We start from the raw sequence: 20,182 nt of genomic DNA, 5'->3' as shown, positions 1-20,182 counted from the left end.
CCCTAATTTAAACAGAAAAACATGTCCCAAATTCAATAGACTAAATATTAGCAGGTTTTGAGTATGTAGTGTGTTCACACTAGAAAAGTGACTAGGAAAGTATACTCTAGCATAGCTACTAGTAAAGTTGCCTTAGGTGTCAATTTAACCATAGACAGCATTTTGTGTTTGTGAAGTTCAATCTCCTTACTTCAGTTACAAACTTTGAATTTAAAGCATGGCTGGCTGGGAGGAGGAGCTGCTCACTGCTGACAGAGCAGTCCTGACAAAGTGACAAATCACATCACACTCCAACAGAGGACGATGATGTTATGGCACACAATGAAATATTGATAAACTGCTCCGGCGTTGTAAAGATCTTTCCACCAATCCATCAATAATGACATAAATAGGTTGGGCAAAATATTAGAAACCCTTTTCTGCATTTATTTTAAACAGAATAACAGAAGGATAATTAATAAATTATGATACCTTCATTGCAAGAGCATCTATTTTGTGGTTCAGTATTTTTTCACTTTGGCATATCCAACATGATCACCACTCATCTGTACTTAGTAATGTTTTGTATGTTTTTACTATTATTATTAATGTTGTAGTGTCTTGTAAGGTGCCCTTGAGTGTCCAGAAAGGTTTCCATAAACAAAATGTATTATTATTAATCCATTGTCACAGTTCTTACCATTTGTGAGATTGACTTTGGAAAAGCAAAACTGTGAGTAGGATATATAAGAAGATTTCGGGCACTTTATCTATACTTTATCTATATTTGGAAATATTTTAGTTGTAAGGACCAGAAAATTTTGTATATTTTGATTGATGTTGCTACCTGTACCTTTTTCGGGGTGTTGTCAAACTATTGATTTTTGGAAATGTTGGCTAGATGTATGTAGGCTTCTTAGTGTCTCAGAGTGGAAAGCTGTGTGCACGTTTGTGTTTTTGTTTGTAGATGTTTTGTGGTGCAGAGCATAGATTCAGATTGGACATTTGAATGTGTGTGGCTGCTACAATATGTTTTAATTACACATCTCTTGATGTATGGAGGATTAAATATTACCTATCAATAAATAAATTTGGGGGGGAGTTGAGGAGGTGGGAGGTGGGGATGAATAGGTTGTTATGGTAACCTCCTCCGCTGCTGGTGGTGATGATGTAATATTACCCATCGCCATGTTTCTAAGCATTTTTCTCCTCGTTCCCCACGTACACACACCACACACACACACCACACCATACACACACATATATTGCTGCATGCATGTATTTCTAACGGTTTAGAGGAGACAAAAATGAACAAATAAGATCCTCAGACTGTATGTGAGTCGACATCTACTGAAAAATAAGAAAGCAGTTCCGCTGAGCTACTTTCAGAACAATCTGCTGCAATCTAAGTGTTTTTTTTTTTATTTTTAAGACCACTGATTCTTGTAATTTCAAAATAATCCGGTGCACTTAAAATAAAACAAGCCTCTCTTCTTTTCTTCTCTGCATCACTTGGTCTTTGTCCCACATAATCACTGCTCTCTGCTGCACTCAAAGCCCTGTGTGTGTCTGCTCTGTGCATCATTAAAGGACAAAAGGCAAAAGCCTGTGCAGTAGAAAAAAGGGCTTTTGAAGTAAACTATCACAAAACAGTTGTAGAGGGTTTTATTTGCCACATGAGGGAGCCAATCAGCTGCTGAGCTTGAAGGTAAAATGACAAAGGCAACAAAACACTTCATTCTCAGGTCAGAGACATATATCACAGATTTAAAAATACACATCGGGCGTCAGTCAAAAACAAGGTGTGCAAAGCTGACTCTTTCATTTAAAGATTTAAAAAGAGAGAAAAAATGAACTTCCTCTTACATCAATATGAGACATGAAAAGACTTAAGAAAATATCAAATTTAGTAATAGTGTGTTTGGTTTGTTTGACATTTTGGCCCAAATGCAAAGCAACAACACGATGTATGACCTCTAGCCTACATTAAAGCAACCAATGACATTGGATATGACTTTTATTTTAATTTTATTTTTTTCACATAAAACAACACTTTAAAACGTCTCTGTGTCAGCGATACACATTTCTGATCCCAGTTATGTAATAATGATTTCATGTGTACTGTTGAGAGAGAGAGAGAGAGAGAGAGGTGTTTGTTCAGGCTGCAGCTTCACATCTCTGCCTAAACAGCTCCTCCACCACCTTCGGGTCGGCCAGAGTCGAAAGGTCACCCAGTTCCTTCTCATTGCGTGCAATCTGCCGGAGGATCCGTCTCATAATCTTCCCTAAAATGGATCCAGAGTCAGAGGAAGAGGAGACAGATGTTAGAGAGGAGGAGAGTAGAGGAGGATGGGGTTTTTAAAGAGGCGTTGAGCTGTTTACCTGAGCGAGTCTTCGGCAACGCTGGAGCATTTTGAATGAAGTCTGGCATGGCGATTGGTCCAATTTTCGTTCTCACTGACAACAGAATACAGAGAAGGAATCAGTGCAGAGCAGAATAAAGCTCATCTGGACTGAAATTAATATATAACTAATTGTAATAACATGAAATTGTCTGCCTCCATTCAATGGTGTTTGCAAAAGCATGTTAGATAGTTTGTAAACAACCCAAGCTTTATTTTCACCACAATCTTTTTTTTTTTTTTTCAAATATGTTTATTGAACTTTTTTGCATGTTGGCACAATCTTTTTTAATTAAAAAAAGTGCATTGTTGTGTACAGTTACACACTTATATAAATGTAAAACATTTACATAGTTACATTGCAAATGTGCTTTAGACACTATAATCCAGATTGTAAATTGTAAATGTGATAAATGGATCATCCGATATATACTTATAGTTTTCTTCTTTGATCAGTGAAGTATTGTGCTATTTTCTTTTTATATTTCAAAGCTATATTGCTTATTTGAGCGCCAAAACATTTGAAGGAGAACAAAAACTACTGCAATTGGAACTGATCATTTGTTTCATTATTAATTAATCTGTCAATTTGTACGACAGATCAACAGTCCAAACCCCAAAGCAGCAGAAAATCTACAAATATGAGAGGCAGGAAAATATTTCATAGAAATTAATTGACTTTACCATTTAAGTTTATGTTATTAATAAAGCCCCAGTTATATAGAGTGAGAATAAGAAAGCACACCACACAGCACTATAATAAACCCTGTACATTCCAACAGCTCTTGTTTTAACCATGTGACTTTTATATGATGTACTTGTGGATCAACAAATCTCATTTAATTGAAGAAATTGCTCAAAGATGAACCAAGACAGACAAATATACAGATTACCCTGTACAAAATATTTAAAACCACAATTGATTTGAGTAAACCCCCCCGGTGGGAGAGCCTCACCCAGTCTCTTGAGCTCCTCCACCAGCGTGTGGGTGAACTCCCTGCTGTCTTTGAGGCTGACGAAGCAGTACAGACACTCGCCCTTCACCTTGTGAGGCCGACTCACCACTGCAGCCTCCGCCACAGCCGGGTGCTCCATTAGAGCCGCTTCCACCTCCGTTGTGCTCATCAGGTGGCCTGACACCAAGAAACACAAAGTCATAAAAGACAAAACATAAACATGTGGGAGATCAATAAACACAAGGTTTCTGGGCAGGAAATTGAAAGAACATGCTCTCAAAAGGCCGCAAGTTAAAACGTGTGTTGATGTTATTGTTGCTTATTACATGAAGTAAAAAATAACTCAGTTTTGGATTGTAATAACCTTTTTTCCAGATTTTAAGAATCAGCTGTGTTATAAAAATACTAACACAGTAGAGTACCTGACACATTCAGCATGTCGTCTATTCTTCCTGTGATCCAGTAATAGCCGTCTTTATCCCGCCTGCAGCCTGAGAGAGGAGAAAATAAGTTGCATAACCTGCAAAACAGTTTTTATAGCATCTTTTTCTGTCTTTTATAAGGCTCTATTTGGTATTTTGGTGAGAAATCAAACACATTTTTGGTATTTAGACTCTGCTGACATACAATCTGTGTTGCAGACGGGTAAATGTGAGTGTTGACTTACCATCACCAGTTACATAGAAGCCTGGGAACTTCTTGAAGTAGGTGTTCTCGAAGCGTTCATGGTTTCTGTACACAGTGCGCATTATTCCAGGCCAGGGCCTCCTGAATACCTGTAACAAAACACAGTAAACACATACAGAACATGACAGCGGTATTACTGCTAGTGCTGCTTCTATTGCTGCCATTAATAAAAATAATAAACTTTATTTTTACAGCACCTTTCAAAACAAAATGCTTTACATAGGAAAATCATGATTCAGAACTAAGAACTAAATCAAGTCAGGTAAATAAAAATACAGTCAATACAATAATATAAAAAACTGAAATAAGCAAATACATTGCTAGTAGTGCAATCAGATCTATAATATTCTAATCATCACTTCAAACTGAAAAAAAACAAATTGTAGTTGTAATAGCAAATACTAATTGAAACTGAACTAACCTTGTCATTTATAGTCATTTGTGTATTTATCCCAGAAAGTACATATACATTTTTAAGCTTATAGTCTTTGGATATTTATGATTAACAGTATATTTCTTTCTTCCCTATATTTATTGTGTGTGTATCTGTTGATCTGGGCGGTGAGCTGATTGCATATTGAAAGAACTAAATTGAAAACGTACAAGATAACCCTCTGCCTCGCCTTCCAGTTCCTCTCCGTGTTCGTTGAGGATTGTGGGCTCTACCCCGAAGAAAGGAAAGGTCTGAAATATAAGATGTGGATTTAATGTGAGATAACTGTGTTCTCTTATTAAACAGCTACTGTATGTTTCTTTCAGCTCATAGCCTGGATCATAACCTACAAACACATCTCCTGCATTGGTTTAGTTACAAAAAATAATGACAGATCCAACCCTTCCTTACCAGCATGATTTGTTTGATGATATTCAACTGTGGAGAGGCTGGTGTGTTTAAGATTTACATATAAATGTCTGTTTATTTGTCAGTATGAGGTGGCCAATATTACTTACAGCAGAGCCTGGTTTCAGTGGCATGGCAGCAGGCAGAGGGGTCAAAACATGGCCTCCCTGTAGAGAAATAAAGGGATACTTTGGGTAGCTATTAGAAAGAAGAAACTAGAATATAAGACATATTTTCAGTTATTTCACACTTTTTTGTTAAGTACATAATTCCACATGTGTTAGTTTTGATGCCTTCAGTGATAATCTACAACGTAAATAGTCATGAAAATAAAGGAAAAATTGAATGAGAAGGTGTGTTCAAACTTTTGGCCTGTACTGTATATATATGTACATATATATATATATATATATATATATATATATATATATATATTATATATATATACTGTATACATCATCATTTAGAGTTCAGCACAAATACACTTTTCCTTTGGTTTCTTGTTGGTTTGAACTTGATGGAGCTGCTCTAAAGCATTTCTAGTTCTGGTTGTTGTCAGCTCATCCCGGTCTAATATACAGTTTACGGCTTTCTATCTTTGCCATTGCAACCAACTAAACTAGGCTTCGTCATTTCCGCAGTCATTCATTTTATTTGCATCCATATCATCCAGACATCTAGACTTTAAATTAAAATAATCTGTGGCAATTCTTAGTTGTTATTTGATGTTTTCAACTTTAGAGTATTTCCTCTGAACTAAACAGAATATGGACTAAAATGTATTCTAACCCTCTAAACTGAAGTGTGAGTTAACTGCAGGCAGACGGCATTTCCGGCACTTACGGTCTCTGTCTGCCAGAAAGTGTCGACCACGGGACATCTGCCCTTACCGACGGCCTCGTGGTACCAAAGCCATGCCTCTGGGTTGATCGGCTCACCAACAGTACCCAAAATCCTCAGGCTGGAGAGGTCATACCTAAGAGGCAGATGAGAAAACTTCCCTCTGATATCTTATATTCTATCATTATGTAGTACTGATCACTGCTCTGGTTTTATATTTTCTATATCAACTCTAATTGGTTAACAGACCATTGGTTGTTGGGTCCTACCATAGACGGTCTATGGGTCCTACATGTGTTGTTTTTGTATGCTGGTTGTCTGACTATGAATGTTTCTTGTTCTCAGGTCTCATGAAAAATAGATCTCTATCTTAATGAGACTAACTGATTGAATCACGTTACATGTTATTTTCTGCCAAATCTACTACTTCATATTATTGACATGCTATAGACATCAGTGTAAAATGATGCTCTTTTATTCTGACAACTGACATTTGTTATCACCTTCACTGGTGATGTTTTACATGTTTAGTGTTTATGAAATTAAAGCAGTAGTTGATATTTTGGAAAATATGCTTATTTACTTTCTTTAGCTTTTGGCTAGCTTAGCTCTGTATGGAGATTAGACATCTGCCTAAAAGCACCTCTAAGGCTCACTAATAAACACTTTATATTTGATGGTTTAATCTGTAAAAAAAAGTGTCCAACTACTTCTTGGCTGGGCCAGGCTTCCTGGTGTCTTGTCAGAGAAGGGCAGAACCCAACTACTGTAGCTGTTTTCCCGTTTCCAGTTGTTTTAAACTAAGCTAAGCAAACTGACTGCTGGCTCCAGGTTCATATTCAGGCAAGAGAGTTGTATCAAACTTGAGCATATGTCCCAAAATATCACACTATTGCCATAGAACTCCATTAGAGCTGTGTGTGAAATGTCTGGTTAATGGTTGTCATCCCAAATAAGCAATACAGGTTTGGAAAAGGAATACACACAAGCAGTGCCTGTTTTCAAGGTGTGTTTAAGTGTTGTTGTTTTTGCCAAGCTTTTGTGTTGCACTGACAAGCTGATACAAATTCTGAATCATTATCAAAAACTTGTTTTCTCAAAGCTTTACCTTTGGAGTAAGTGTTTACAAACTAAGACAGTGAGTTTTCCTTGCATGTTTTTTGAGTCTTGTGAATTTAGTGTTGAAAATGGTTGAAAAAGGCACGTTCATCATTTATACAGTTTGCTTTCTTACCCTCACCACCAAGGACTCTGTGAGAACTGAATAAAGAGATCTTTCAAAAATGAAAGGTGGAAATTTCCATGTGAAAGCTGTTGTAAAAATACACTCGAACCATCTATCACACCAAGCTGTGAGTCAAACTCCTGTTGTAGCTTCTGGAAATCTGGATATATCTGAGCCGCTTTGACATTCAGATGATGAAGGCTCTTACTTCTGCAGTGGTTCCCGTCCATACTTCATCAGCAGACGGATGGCTGTTGGAGCTGTGTAGAACTTTGTCACTTTGTACTTCTCGATGATCTCCCAGAACCGGCCGACATGAGGGTGAACTGGAATACCTTAAAACTGGGTAAAACACACACACACACACCACACACACACACCACACACACACACACACACCACACACACACACACACACACAACACCACTCTAAGGCACATACATAGTATATAAAGGGACCTCTTTGTGTCTTCTTCTGTGGTCATTTTTAATAAAATAAAAGTCTCTTTCAGACTTACTAGGACACTTGTGGCGCCGTTCGCAAGGGGGCCGTAGGTGATGTAGGAGTGGCCGGTGATCCAGCCGATGTCGGCGGTGCACCAGAACACGTCGTCATGGTGATGGTCAAAAACATACTTGAAGGTCAGAGACGTGTAGAGCAGATACCCGGCAACAGTGTGGAGAACACCCTTTACCATACACAAGGACGGAAACATGAATGAGGAAATGATTGGTCAGCACAAAGACAGCAGACTTCAAAATTAAGGTAGCTGAAGAGACGACGTGTGTGTGTGCGTGTGTGACATAGAGAGAGAACAGTTATTACTATCTAATGTTCTGAGCCCTGGTATGAAAATGAGCACTGTACATACATACACCTAAGCATCTTACCTTGGGTTTGCCAGTGGAGCCGCTGGTGTAGAGGATAAACAGCGGGTCCTCAGCATCCAGCCACTCAGGTTCACACTCTTCAGGAGAGTCTCTCATCGCCTCCTCCCACCACACATCACATTCGGAGTCCCAGGGAGTCTGAACACACCAGAACAGGGAACAAATGCCAGACATAAAATCCGTCATTACATTTGCTCACAACTTTGCACAAAAATACAAGCAACAACATACTCAATTTGGTTTACTGTGCCCATTGGAGGCATACTCAAATTGGAAGAGAACATGCTTTGTAGTGATTTAAAAAAAAAAATATAATAGATTAGATTACTGACTACTGAATAATCTGGTACTGACACAACAAAATGCAGCTTAACATCTAATCAGAAGTGCAAAAAGCACATACATAGTATATACAGAATAAACAGTTACATATAGAATGGAATAAATGGTAAGGGGGAATCTGTGATTATGCTAGATATATACAGTAGGAGCAGTATTAACAGGCTGCAATGAATATTTTTTTAAACATTCCTACTTGTAGTTTGTTGCATGCAGCTCCACTTTTTGTCATGAGAGCATGATGCTTGATGATGAGGCATTTAGTGACACTGAATGACGCACTGAGGAAAAGAAAGAAAAGATGTAAGAGGCTGTAAAAGGCATTGAAACCTCTTCTAATGGCTACTAAGTGGTTTTGGTGCCCTGCTTTGTGTGTATTTAAAAAATATCAAGTGGCATGTGAGCTTTTGGGACATGTCTTTGTTCTCATTGGACCAAATTTCTACCAGAGTGTATGCCCGTTTTCACATGAAAATGAATCTTCTTTTGCTATTTTTCTCAACTGCACTTATGAATTATGTAGATTAAATCTCTGTCTCAACACCCTCTGTCCTTTGACCCTTGATTTGTATAATTAAAAACAGAAACAGAAAAAACTGAAATAGAGAGAAACCTCGGGAAGAGCAACAGAGGAAGGATCCCTCTTAAGACAGTCAGAAGTAGCAGTACCAGAAGTACAAAATGGAAAAAAGTTATAATAATAATATAAAGTTAAAAAGTACATGACATAATATTAAGGTAATAGTGAATTTAATAAGGGTCGGTGTCAAATAGTTTCAGGCAAACTCTCTGTTTCATATGGAAAATGGGATATTTTAAAACAAAAATTTGGATTCAACTTTTGTTTTGGGACATGAGTCTTTGGTATAATGGACAATATATTTTATTTTTAAATAATACCCCTGCACACCTGATAACACATCTCCCCCAGGCTCATATTGCCCTGGGAGACGAGCAGCTTGGGCTTCTCAATTGAATCTGATCTCATGTTGCCCGGCTACCCCGTAATATGGACAGTGCTTCCTCAACATCCTTGATAACAGCTGATAGGGCTTTGCTCTCTGTGTGTGTGTGTGTGTGTGTGTGTGTGTGTGTGGTGTGTGTGTGTGTGTGTGTGTTGTGTGTGTGTGTGTGTGTGTGTCTCGTATGCCAGCATTTGAGTCCCATTACCAACAGCTAGTGTAAACAATGGCGGTTCCTAAGAACTGGTGGCCTCGTAGGCAGGACCTACATTTCCCTGCACTTCTCCAGAGCCTCGTCCGCAATCTGTTTCAGGTTGATCAGCTTCTCTCCTCTATAAACACCATCTGTGTATTACAAAGGGATGTAGTGCAGGAGAGGGATGGAGAGACAGATGATGAACCGTGTGAACCGACATGGAGAAGGTATTTAAACACTGAGTCTCTTAACAACTTGAAAACCATCTAATACTTGAGCGCTACACTACATGCCTGCTGTCACCAGAACACTGCTCTGGGCATCCATGATCCTCTCACACAGAGACTCAGAGGAGAAGCCCGCGAACTGGAGAAGACAAGACAAAATGAATGACCTTCAAAAGAACAATTTGGGTTTAGTACAACGTGTGTCTTACTGTATTGTACATCATTTATATTGATAACATTGTACTCATTCAACACGGTAACATGGGGGGACATGCTCACAAACAGGACAAAGATTATCTAAACCAATCCCTCTCTGGTCAGGAAATGTTGGCACACAACCATTGTAATTGTGTGCAAGTCAGTAGACTGTGATGGATGTTTAGCTAACAAGTTGTTTGAAAAACTGTTTGATCCTCCAACTGCTCATGTTTCTTGTCAGATGCCATTTTAGCAGTAGTTTTGCGTTTCTGGATCTCTGCAATTAACTTTGTCAATACAATGTTGTATTATTATAAATATTAATGGAAGAAATTAATGTTATGGATTGGGTGTTTTGTCTTCTCTTATTGTCGTAGTCTGTTTTTCTGTCTTAATTTCTTAGCCTGGTTTTCTGTTGTGGGTTGGGGTTTTTGTTTGGGGTTATTTTCCCATTTGGCCTTCCCGGTGTTTTTGTCCCGGTTTTCTCCCTAGTCTGGTGTCATAGATTCTGTCTTATGTTTCCCTGTGTGTGTTTTTTATGCTTTCTGCTTATTTTGGGGTCAATTTCCCGTCTTGCCTCTTTCTTCAAAGCTTTATTTTGTTGTTTTTGGGTCCAGCCCCGCCCAAATGTTTTCACCTGTGTTCTCTTTTTCCCTTTTGCCTCGTTCCTCAGGATTTAAAAAAACCCCCAGTTTTTCCTTTTGCCTCTTGTTAATCCTTTTGTTCTCCAGCGTGTCGTCACTTCCTCGTTCCAGCCCATAAGACTTCCCCGTGATTTTTTGCCTTTTTCCCTTTCCCCTGTGTTTTCCACCCTTGGCTGGTTTTTTTTTTTTTTGGCTCCCTTTTTTTGCTTTTTTTGGATTTTTTGCGCTTGTTTTTCCCCCCCAAACGGGTTTTGCCTTCCACCTGCTCCGGGTTTTGGGTCCCCTTCCCCCCCCATCACACTAAGGATCTAACCATCATGGACCCCAGAGTACACCTTCGAGCCCTTCTCCACCCCCTGGACCCGTTGGGGGCCCAATTCCTGCGTTCTGCCGCAGCACGAGGGGGACCCCAAACGGAGACGGGGCCCAATGATGGGTGCGTGGGAGAGGGAACAGGGAGTTTGGCCCCTTCCCGGGACCCGGCGGAACCGTTTGATCCCGGGGGGGGGGGGGGGGGTTTTCCGGGAGCCCTGCGGCCCAGCGCTCTCGGGAGGGGGCGTGGGGAATTTGAGGGCTGGAGTACCCCTCCCCCGGGGTTGTACAAAATTTGGGGAGACCCCCCCGTTTCCCCCCCGGTGACCATTTGCCCGATCAGGCCCTTTTTGTGGCAGGAAAAAACCCCCGGGGCTTTTCGGTTCCAGGAAAAACCCCTGCTAAGAAAATCTACCACGGGAAAAGCCACCGAAAAACCACCTTGTTCCTACCAGCGGCCGCCCCACCTTGGGGGAACTCCGCCCCTACGGGGGGGGGGCCCCCGCGGCGGACCCCCACCCCGGGTTCCGCCGACGAGGGGACCCCCACCCCAGCCGCCGGCTCCCCCCGGGGCGGCCCCCGCCGCCGCTCCCCCCCGACAGGGGCCCCCACCGCCGGCTCCCCCGACGAGGCGGAAGCCGCCTTTTCCGCCGACGGGCGGACCCCCAGCCCAGCCCCGCTTCCCCCCGAGGGGCCCCCCCCCCCGGTTTCCCCAAAAAGGCGGACCCCCCCACCCTCCCGCCGAGAGGGGGCCCCCACCGCCACCCCCCCCAACAGGGACCCCCCCCGCGCCTTTAGGCGGATCCCAGGGAGTGTGCACTGGACAGTCCTCCCTTGGGAACCGCCTTGCCCCCCACCGGTCCCCCGGCCACCCAGCCCACCGACCGACCCCGGGGGAACCCAAACCCAAAAACCGGCCGACTGCCCCCAACCCCCACCGGGCCCGAGGGCCCCCCCCCGCCCCCGCCGGGCCGCCCCAGCCCTCCAGACCCCCAAACCGGGCCGGGCTGGCCCCCGCCCCAGACCGCCGCCGCCCCTTAATTCAACCGGGATTTTGCCCCCTTTCCCCAGCCAGCTGCCCGGGGGCCCCAGAAGACCACCGACGGGCCCCCTGACCCAGACACCGACCGGCCCCTTATTTAGACCGGACTGGCCCCCCGGGGGGCCCCAGCCGCCAGGCCCCCCTGACCGCCCGGCGACCAGGCCCCCCAAGCACCCCCAACCACCCACCCTGACCAAGGGGGCCCGCACTTCTGACCCCGGCGGGCGCTCGGGGCCCTGCCCCCCGGCCGAGGGCCAAACGTTTTTGGCCCTCTTTCGGCGTCAGCGCCCCAAAAGTTGGTGTCGGGCTTTCCGTCCTCCCTGGCTGGCTCCCGGGGTCTCCCTGGCCCCCGGTTCCCAGGGATCCCTCGGCTCACCCCCCGGGCTTCCTCAGGTCCTGCCTCATCCCGGGGCCCCGGAACCCCGGCCCCCCCGTGTTTGCTTCTCCTAGTCCTAGTCCCCGGGTTTGGGGCCCGCCCTGTCACTGTTTTTGGGCCCATCACTTGTCTGTTTTCCCCCGTCCATACCGGTTTTTTCCCTGTCCCAGGTTTTGTCCCTCTACGTTTTCCCCCGTGTTTGTCTCGCCCGTGTTTGTTCTTTCCCCGTCTTTGCCCTTTCCCGGTCACGTCTCGCCCCCGTCACCGTTCCTGTCCCGTCTCCCCCCCTGTCCCGGGGTTCCCCCCCGCCCAATTTTTGCCCCCAAAACCGATCCGTTTTGTGCCCCCCAACTCTCCGCCGGTCCCCCCTCCCCGGCTACCCGTCCTTTCCCAGGGGGTCTTCCGTACCCCCCCGCGGGCCCTTCCGTGACCCCTCCCGGGGGCTTTTTCCGTGAGTCCCCCCGGGGGCTTTCGGAAAACCCCCCTTGGGGTCCCTGAGCCCCCGGGGGGCTTTTTCCCCCGGGGCTTTTCCCTATGCGCCCCCTTTGGGGCTCTCAGTTTTTCCTCGTATCCTATCGCCCTCTCGGGGTTTTGTGTATACCCTTTCTGGGCTCTAGTGCCCCCTCTTGGGGTTTTTTTTTTGTACGCCCGTTTCCGCTTCCTGGTGCGCCCTCTGTTGGGCAGTTTATGCACCCCCTGAACCCCCTAATCCTTCCCCGGGTCGTCGACCCCCTGTTTTTGGTGATCAACGTTCTCTGTACCCTTCTCCCTTTCTGTTTTTGTTATGTTGTTCTTTTTCCTCTGTGTCTTTTTTCCCCCTTTTGGTTTTAGTCGGTCCCTCTCCTTGGTCTGGTCTTCTTTGTACCTCCCCCTTTGGTTTCCTGTCCATTGTTTTTTTATTTTTTATTTGTTCTTTTTTTGTTTTTTTTAGTTTTTTTTTCTCCCGTTGGGTTTTTTTTCGGCCCGGTGCCCCTGCTCCCCCTCTGTGGGCTGTCCTCTCGCTCCTTTTTTCTGTCGGGGTTTTTGGTTCGTCTTTCCCCTTTTTTTTCTCTCCCCCCTCTGTCCAGGCCCTGTGTGTCCCCTGGCTCGTCCCCCCCCCTTCCTGGACTCTTTTTACGTGTCTCCCTTGCTTTTCCCCTCCATTGTTTTCTGCTCCCCATTCTCTTGCTCGGTCGGGTCGCTTTCTCTCCCACCAACCCTCTCGTGCCCCTTTTTTTTGTTTGTGGGGTGTCTCTTTTTCCCGGTCTGTCCCGCCTCTGGGTTTTAGTCCCTTTTCTCCCGTTTTGTGGGTGGGGGGGGACTCCCCCCCCCCCTCCCGTTTCTAGTTTTTTTTTTTCCTTTTATCTAGGCTCCTGTACCGTCCTGCTTGCTTTCCCTCCTTTTCTTTCTTCTCCCCCAGTCCTCTCTTGTCTTCTCCTCCCCTTCCCCGTTACTTTTTCCAATCTCCTTTTTTTCTGTATCTGTCCCCTTTTTTTCTTCGTGCTTCTCCCCTTTTGGTGTGGCTCGTGTCTCCTGTCTTTCTGGGGTCCCTCTCTCCCATGTCTCCTTGGTCCCTGTGTCGGGCAGTTCCCGTCTTGCGCTTTCTGTCTTTCCCTTTCTTGGCGTCTTTTGCACTCGGCCTGTCCCTTTCTCTCCCCCCGTTTTTTTTTTGTGTGTGCTCGCTTCTTTCCGTGTGCTTGTCTCTTGCCGTGTCTCTCTCCTCTCCCCTCTCTCTCTGGGCCCCTTCGTGCCCGCCCCTGTTCCTTTTTGCTCCCTTTTCTGTCCCTCTCCTCCAATCCCTCGCGTCTTTTGGTCCCCCCCGCCCCCTTGTCTGCTCTGTTGCCCCCCTGTCCTTGTTTTCGTGTCATCTCGCTTTTTTGAGCTCTGTCTGCTTCCTCCTTTTTTTTGGGGTTTTCTCGTTTTTCCCTTCGGTTTTGCTCCCGTCCGGGGCTTTTCCCCCTGTTTTTTTCGTTCCCGGGGGCTGCTTCGTCTTTTCCTCTTCTCTCTCTCATTCGGTTTGCGCTATTCTCTCTGTCGCTCTCTCTCCTCTAGTGGGTCTCTGTGGTTTTTTACGCTCGTCTTTTTTCCTCGTCGTCCCTTTTCGTCTTTCTCGTGTCCCCTCCTCTCCCCCTTTCCCCACCTTTTTCCCCCCTCTCTTTTTTCCTTTGGTCCCTCGCTCGCTACTGGGCTCAGCCCTTGTTCTGGGGGCTTCCTTTTTGCCCGCCGTTAGGCCTTCTTTTTTTTGTCTTCTGTCCTATCCTTTCTCCCCTCCTGCGTCCCCTATCTCAGTCTTGTCCCCCCCTTCGCCCCCCTCCTTCATCTCCTTTCCCATCTCCTCTTCCCTTGGGCCCCCTCTTCCGGCGCTCCCCCCCTTTCCCCCTCGCCCCCCCCTCCCTCTTCGCTCCCCCCTTCTCATCCCCCTTTGCTCCTCCTTCTCAGTCCCCCCTCGTCCCTCCTTTTTCCCCCTCTCCCCCCTCCCCCCTTTTCCCGGGCCCTTCTCGCTCCCTCCCTCCTTCCTCTTTGGCCCTCTCCTATCTCCGCTCATTCCTTTTTATCCTCTTTTTGTTTCCCTTTTTGGGTTTTTTGTCCTGCTCCCCCCCTGCCCCCTTTTACCCTGCTCCGGGTTTCCTTCTTCCCCCAGTTTTCTCCGTCCCTTTGGGGCCCCTCTTTTCCGGTCTTCCGCCCTTATGGGTTGTTTTTTGTTCTCTTTTTGGGTTTTTTTTTTGGGGTTTTTTAATTGGTACTTCTTTGGGGGGGGGGGGGGGTTTGTTTGGTTTTGGGGTTTTTGTTTGGGGTATTTTCCCCTTTGGCCCTTTCCCCGGGGTTTTTGTCCCGGTTTTCTCCCCAGTTGGTGTCATGATTCTTCTTAGTTTCCCTTTGGGGTGTTTTTTATGCTTTTTGCTTTTTTTTTGGGATCAAATCCTGTCTTGTCCGTCTTGTCTAGTCAGCTTTACTTTTTTTTGTTTATTGTCCCCCCCCGCCTAATGTTCCCCCTTTTTTCCATCTGTTCCCTATTTCCCTTTCTGTATTTAACCCATGTTTCCTTTGCCTCTTTTGATCCTTTTGTTCTCACGTGTGTCACCTCTCCTCTGTTTCCCGCCCAGAAAACTTCCCCCCCGGGAATTTTGTGTTTACCTTCCCCCGTGATTTCCCGCCCTTTTTTTCCCTTTGGGGTTTTTTGGTTTTTTTCCTGGCTCCCCGGGTTTTGGTTTTTTGGATCTGTTGTGCTGTGTTTTCCCCCAAAAAAACCTTTTTTCCTTTTCCCCCCTTACAGGTTTGGTCCCCTTCCGCCCCCCTCCAAAAGTTTTTGTTTTTCTTGTGTTGTGTCAATTTTTGGTCTTGTTTTGTACATGTTCTATTTCATTCTGTTCATGTGTTGTTTCATGTTTTAGTCCTTGGTCGCTCTCTTGTTTTTGTCTTGTGGTCTCTTGGAAGTGTCTTGTATGTGTTCTGTTTCCTGTTTTATTGTGATAGTCTTGTTTTCTGTGACGTCTTGTTTAGTTTTACTTCCTGCCTTAGTTTTCCCGCCCTTGTGATTGTCGGATGTCTTTCACCTGTTTCCCAGCCCTTTTGTCACCTGCCTCTTGTTCCTTGTTACCATCTGTATTTAGTCTTGTGTGTGCTTGCTCCCTTTTGTCTTAGAGTTTATGTTTTTTAAGATACTGTCTGTTGGTTCTGGCATTAGTTTTTGCCTGTTGCTTTTTGGAATGTACTTTGTTTTGTTTTTTCTGGAATAAACCTACAACAGCTACAAGACTTTTGCATACTCTCTGTATTTGGGTCCCCATTTCCTGGAAATTTAACAATTTGCCCCAAATTGTAATAAACTGGACTGTATCTTTAGCCCAAATGTGCACTGAGCAGAAATGTGGCAACCAAACAAATTTGGCCAAAACTATCTACACTTCATTCAAAATCTAAAATTAAGCTCTGACTTTCAACTTACATTTAAAGCAAGAATACTTAAACGCTTGTGTTCTGGCCACAGTTGATAGTTCACAGTATAAAGTTTCAGTGTTGATGACAGCCTGAATCACTGAAGACTCTGCACTCAGCAAAGTGTCACTGCATGAGTGGCATTGGCTGTGCTGTCTGGCTAATTTCATGCCAAGCTAATTTATTAACATTAACAGTCACGTGAGAATCCAAGAGGCTGTTACTATCCCAAACATCCTTATTTTGCTAAATGATGTTCATATCAAATAAGATATAAAAAGTTGGAAAATGTACAACAATGACCAAAGACAAGGTCGCTGACACTTAAGTCTGCCAAAACAGGCCTTTGCAAGTCATAAAGCAAACCTACCTTGGAGCAGCCTGGAGATATTTTTAACAAGCATACTAACCTTCACATGGATGATGATTGAGAAGCTAAAAACGTGTTGGCTTTCTTGCAAAAATGTCTGATTAAAAATGTCTTCCCAAGCTAGATCCAGCCAGTAAATATCTGACCCATATATCTAGTGCCGTTCAGCTGTCAGTGCTGTGTACAGAGAACAGCTGATAACTACAGATTAGAAGCAGGGCAAACACTGCTTACCTACATATTGTCTGCAAAAGCTTAATTTGAACTGAGATGAAATGAGGAAAAATTACTTTCACACAGATTAGAATTTATGCATGCTACATAAGGGTTAAATGGTACCATAAAACAATGTTGAATGAATCCTGCTTGGAGCAGCAGAGAAGGTAATGTTTCTCACATAATTTGAGAAGATAAAAATCTTGTATTCTTTAACATGTTGACATTTAATGATGTTACATCTTTATGTAGCCAACCACACTTTTCTGCTTCTCTAAAAATGGATGAAACAAAGACTAAACATAATTTGCATGAAGAAAGTGGCCATTCAGTGTACTACTTACCACAACGGAGTGAACAGCGCCTATCCTTGCACAGGCCAACATAGTGTAGACCAACTCTGGGATCATGGGAAGGTAAATAGACACCCTGTCTCCCTTCTTTACACCTTAAACAAAGAAACAAGTACTTTTTTTGGTTCAACGTTTTTGATAACACAAATGACATCTTGGTCACATCTGGGTTACTTCTCAACTCAAACCAGCAATGTAGCTTTAAGGGGAGTTTCAATATGTTGGGTATGTGCCAGATACTATGTTTGTCTAATATGCAACAAGTGCATTGGGCATACCACATAGAGGCAAATCTGTTGTGTTTTGGCATGCTATATTTATTATGTCCAAGCTTAATTTAGCAATAATTTCGGCATATATTGATGTCTTTCTTGTTTAACTTAAAACTTTGGACTGCTACAGGTAATTTGTAAGGATCAAGTAATCTTTATCTTTAGCTACTTGCCAATTCATATTTTCACATAGATGCAATATTTTAGTTTCTCACCCATTTTCTTGAGGACATTAGCACAGCGGCAGACCTGGCTCAGCAGCTGGCTGTAAGTGATGGCCATGTGGTGGTCAGGTGAGTTCCCCTCCCTGAGAAAAAAAAAAAATAAAAAAAATAAAAATAATTTGTTAGTCCCCAATGGGGAAATTACTGCACTACACTCTGTGTACACACTTTTTTGTTAGTACTCACACACAGGCCTGAAATACACACACATGCTCAGGACCTATACATGCACTATACATGGAGAGATGTCAGAGTGAGTGGGCTGCCAGCTGAACCAGCGCCCTGAGCGGTCGGGGAAGTCAACATAGAAGAGGACCGCAACCCAAATATGTTACTGAAATGCAAACCTGTCTCAGATTGTATGACGATCTGTAAGTGTTGAATACATAGTGCTAACCAGGGGTTTGGCTTTTTTTTTTAAATCATTTGATGGCAGACATAGACACCCTACAGATTCACTGTTCCTTCCAAACGTACCCTCTCAGACAACATAACGTCATTCTGTGAGTTCTCTGAGTTCACCGAAGAGATAACTTGTTCCCACTGTTGCAGGGTCTATATTGGGTTTGGATGTTTGTCATGACAGTTGTTTAGAAAGCTATGTGGCACAATGTTTCACAGGCGAGCTGGCAGCATTGCAACAGGCCTCGGGTGCAGGACAGAAGCCAACACACTCTACAAACCTGGCATCACCATGATGATGGTGAAATAAAGGAATCTCTGCACTCATAAATATAACTGCTATTGATAAAGTGCATATATTTGATTGTCTTCAGAGGTCTTATATGATATGACTCTTGGCAGATATGTACAGTATCAGGGCCAACCAAATTCCAGAGGGTTCCACAGGGTCCAATTCTTGAACTCTTTAATTTAACTGTTGATGTTCCTGTTAGCTCTGAATGTGCACTGAGCAAAACAATGTTTGGATGTGTCAACAATTCCCACATTTAAATGAAGATAAAATTACATTTTTTTTTTATGTGCTAAAGAAGACTGAAAAGTGATGTTCACCATTATTGCCTGCGACTGAAAACCCAAGGGAGAATTCTTGGTGTAGTGGGCAGGGAATCAGATCTAAATCTTAATAGCCATGTCGGGACAATAATAAGCAGCTTAATATAAACAGGGTATTAACATAGATCACGCCACATCCTCATATTGCATTCTATAAATCAGTATAGCAAACACTTAAGCAGATATATTACACATAAGTGTTTAGATGTAGTGTAAACCGCGTTAAGGCACTTGTGTGTGGGTGATGGCTGGTCTCAACTGTGCCCAGTTCCATTGAACTCCTATTAGGGCTGAGCTTGCATAACCACTTTTTATTGTTTGCTAAGCCTTTTCTTATTGATAAAACGACATATAGTGGAACCTTTTTGGTGACATTGCGAGGGTGTGAGGTTTTACTGTTAGCAGCAAGCTACTGAACGTTAATAATTTTAAAATGTTTGGTGGAAGCCAGAAGCTTGTGAGTGCCATTGAAAACAAATCCAAAAGGCTTATAAGTCTTCATTGCAAGTTTTAAGTAGAAGTACTGTAATAAACACCAAAAACCTGTTTTTACAACCTGCTGTAATCTTACATTGTAAAATGCCTTCTACCCAAATCATATAAAATTCTGTGCACTGGGATCTACACAGGGGACAGCAGTTCCTGTTAACTGGAATACCTGACATACTATAGCCTATCTCCAGACAGTATTTCCCATCAAAGCAAACATGCATGGCGACAGACATTGTTGCTTACCAGTAATAAGCAACCTTTTCACCAAGATTCCTCTCCCTCACAAGCCGGTCCAGGACATTATAGCACATGTTGGTTTTAGCCCCTTCCATGCATTTGACATAAATGTCACCTATTGTCACATCAAAGTTGTACTGCAGCATTGGTCCTGTTGCTGGCTTCTTCCAAAAGAAGTCATCCGCAACCTTCTTCCAAAAAGCTGAAACAAAGTGATATTTCAGGTAAGTGTTACAGGCTGCAGACAGGGTGGGTTAACACAGAGAGATACTGAATACAGTCAGGCTCTGAGGGAGGTGGAATGCGTGGAAAAACTGCAAGCACTGCACTTACAATACAGATGTGTTTGACCTACCTTCTGGATTCTCAAGAGACTTCCTGTACAGTGCCAGATAAGAGTTGAAATCAGGCACATGAGCATCCGTCTTTAGGTCATCAGGAGGGTAGTACATTTTGTCCTGGGATTCAGTAACAACCATTGTGAAAGGACAGATGCTGGGTGAGACAGAAAATGGGTTAATCTGGAGTCACTGCTGATCTGTCTGGATCCTCCTGAGTAAAGTTAGAACACTACAAGGCCTCTTGTACTGAAGCAGCACAATTCAGCATGCATAAAGACCCACCTCTAATCCCTGAGCTGCAGGTTTTGCACAGTCTGCTTAGGGCCAGGGCAGCCAATCGACTAGCCGGGTGGGGCACTCCCACTTTTTCATTGGATGAGCTCTCCCTGGCCTGTTGATCACATTATTTTCCCAAGCAAGGAGGTGGAAGAGTGTGCGGTAGCAGATGAATGCTGGGGATTCATGCAGGCACCAGGAGGTTTGACACTGACTGAGGAAGGGGGGGAGGAGAGAAAACAACAAAATCCCTGATTGTTAAGACATTTTAAGTAAATATTTTTATTACTGAGAAGCACTTTGTAGCATTGTTTTCAAAAGTGTTAAAATGTTAGTTATTATAATTGCAATT

At 43.8% G+C, this 20,182-nt stretch overlaps 1 protein-coding gene across 1 annotated transcript; it reads right to left on the bottom strand.

Moving 5' to 3' along the window:
- Positions 1-1,781: 1,781 nt before the first annotated feature.
- On the bottom strand, positions 1,782-19,830 carry acss2l (acyl-CoA synthetase short chain family member 2 like). Its single transcript, XM_032531962.1, is given in 18 exon segments — positions 1,782-2,264; positions 2,362-2,436; positions 3,338-3,514; positions 3,760-3,828; positions 4,005-4,113; positions 4,628-4,708; positions 4,976-5,032; positions 5,709-5,841; positions 7,139-7,272; positions 7,449-7,619; positions 7,822-7,959; positions 8,357-8,441; positions 9,392-9,467; positions 9,612-9,684; positions 16,963-17,066; positions 17,459-17,550; positions 19,220-19,415; positions 19,569-19,830. Coding segments are annotated over 18 exon segments (2,022 nt in total). The 5' UTR covers positions 19,693-19,830; the 3' UTR covers positions 1,782-2,136.
- Between the last annotated feature and the right edge of the window lie 352 nt (positions 19,831-20,182).

The sequence above is a fragment of the Etheostoma spectabile genome, chromosome 12 (genome assembly GCF_008692095.1).
Source record: "Etheostoma spectabile isolate EspeVRDwgs_2016 chromosome 12, UIUC_Espe_1.0, whole genome shotgun sequence".
Classification (NCBI taxonomy): domain Eukaryota; kingdom Metazoa; phylum Chordata; class Actinopteri; order Perciformes; family Percidae; genus Etheostoma; species Etheostoma spectabile.
This window is presented reverse-complemented; position numbering and strand designations above follow the sequence as displayed.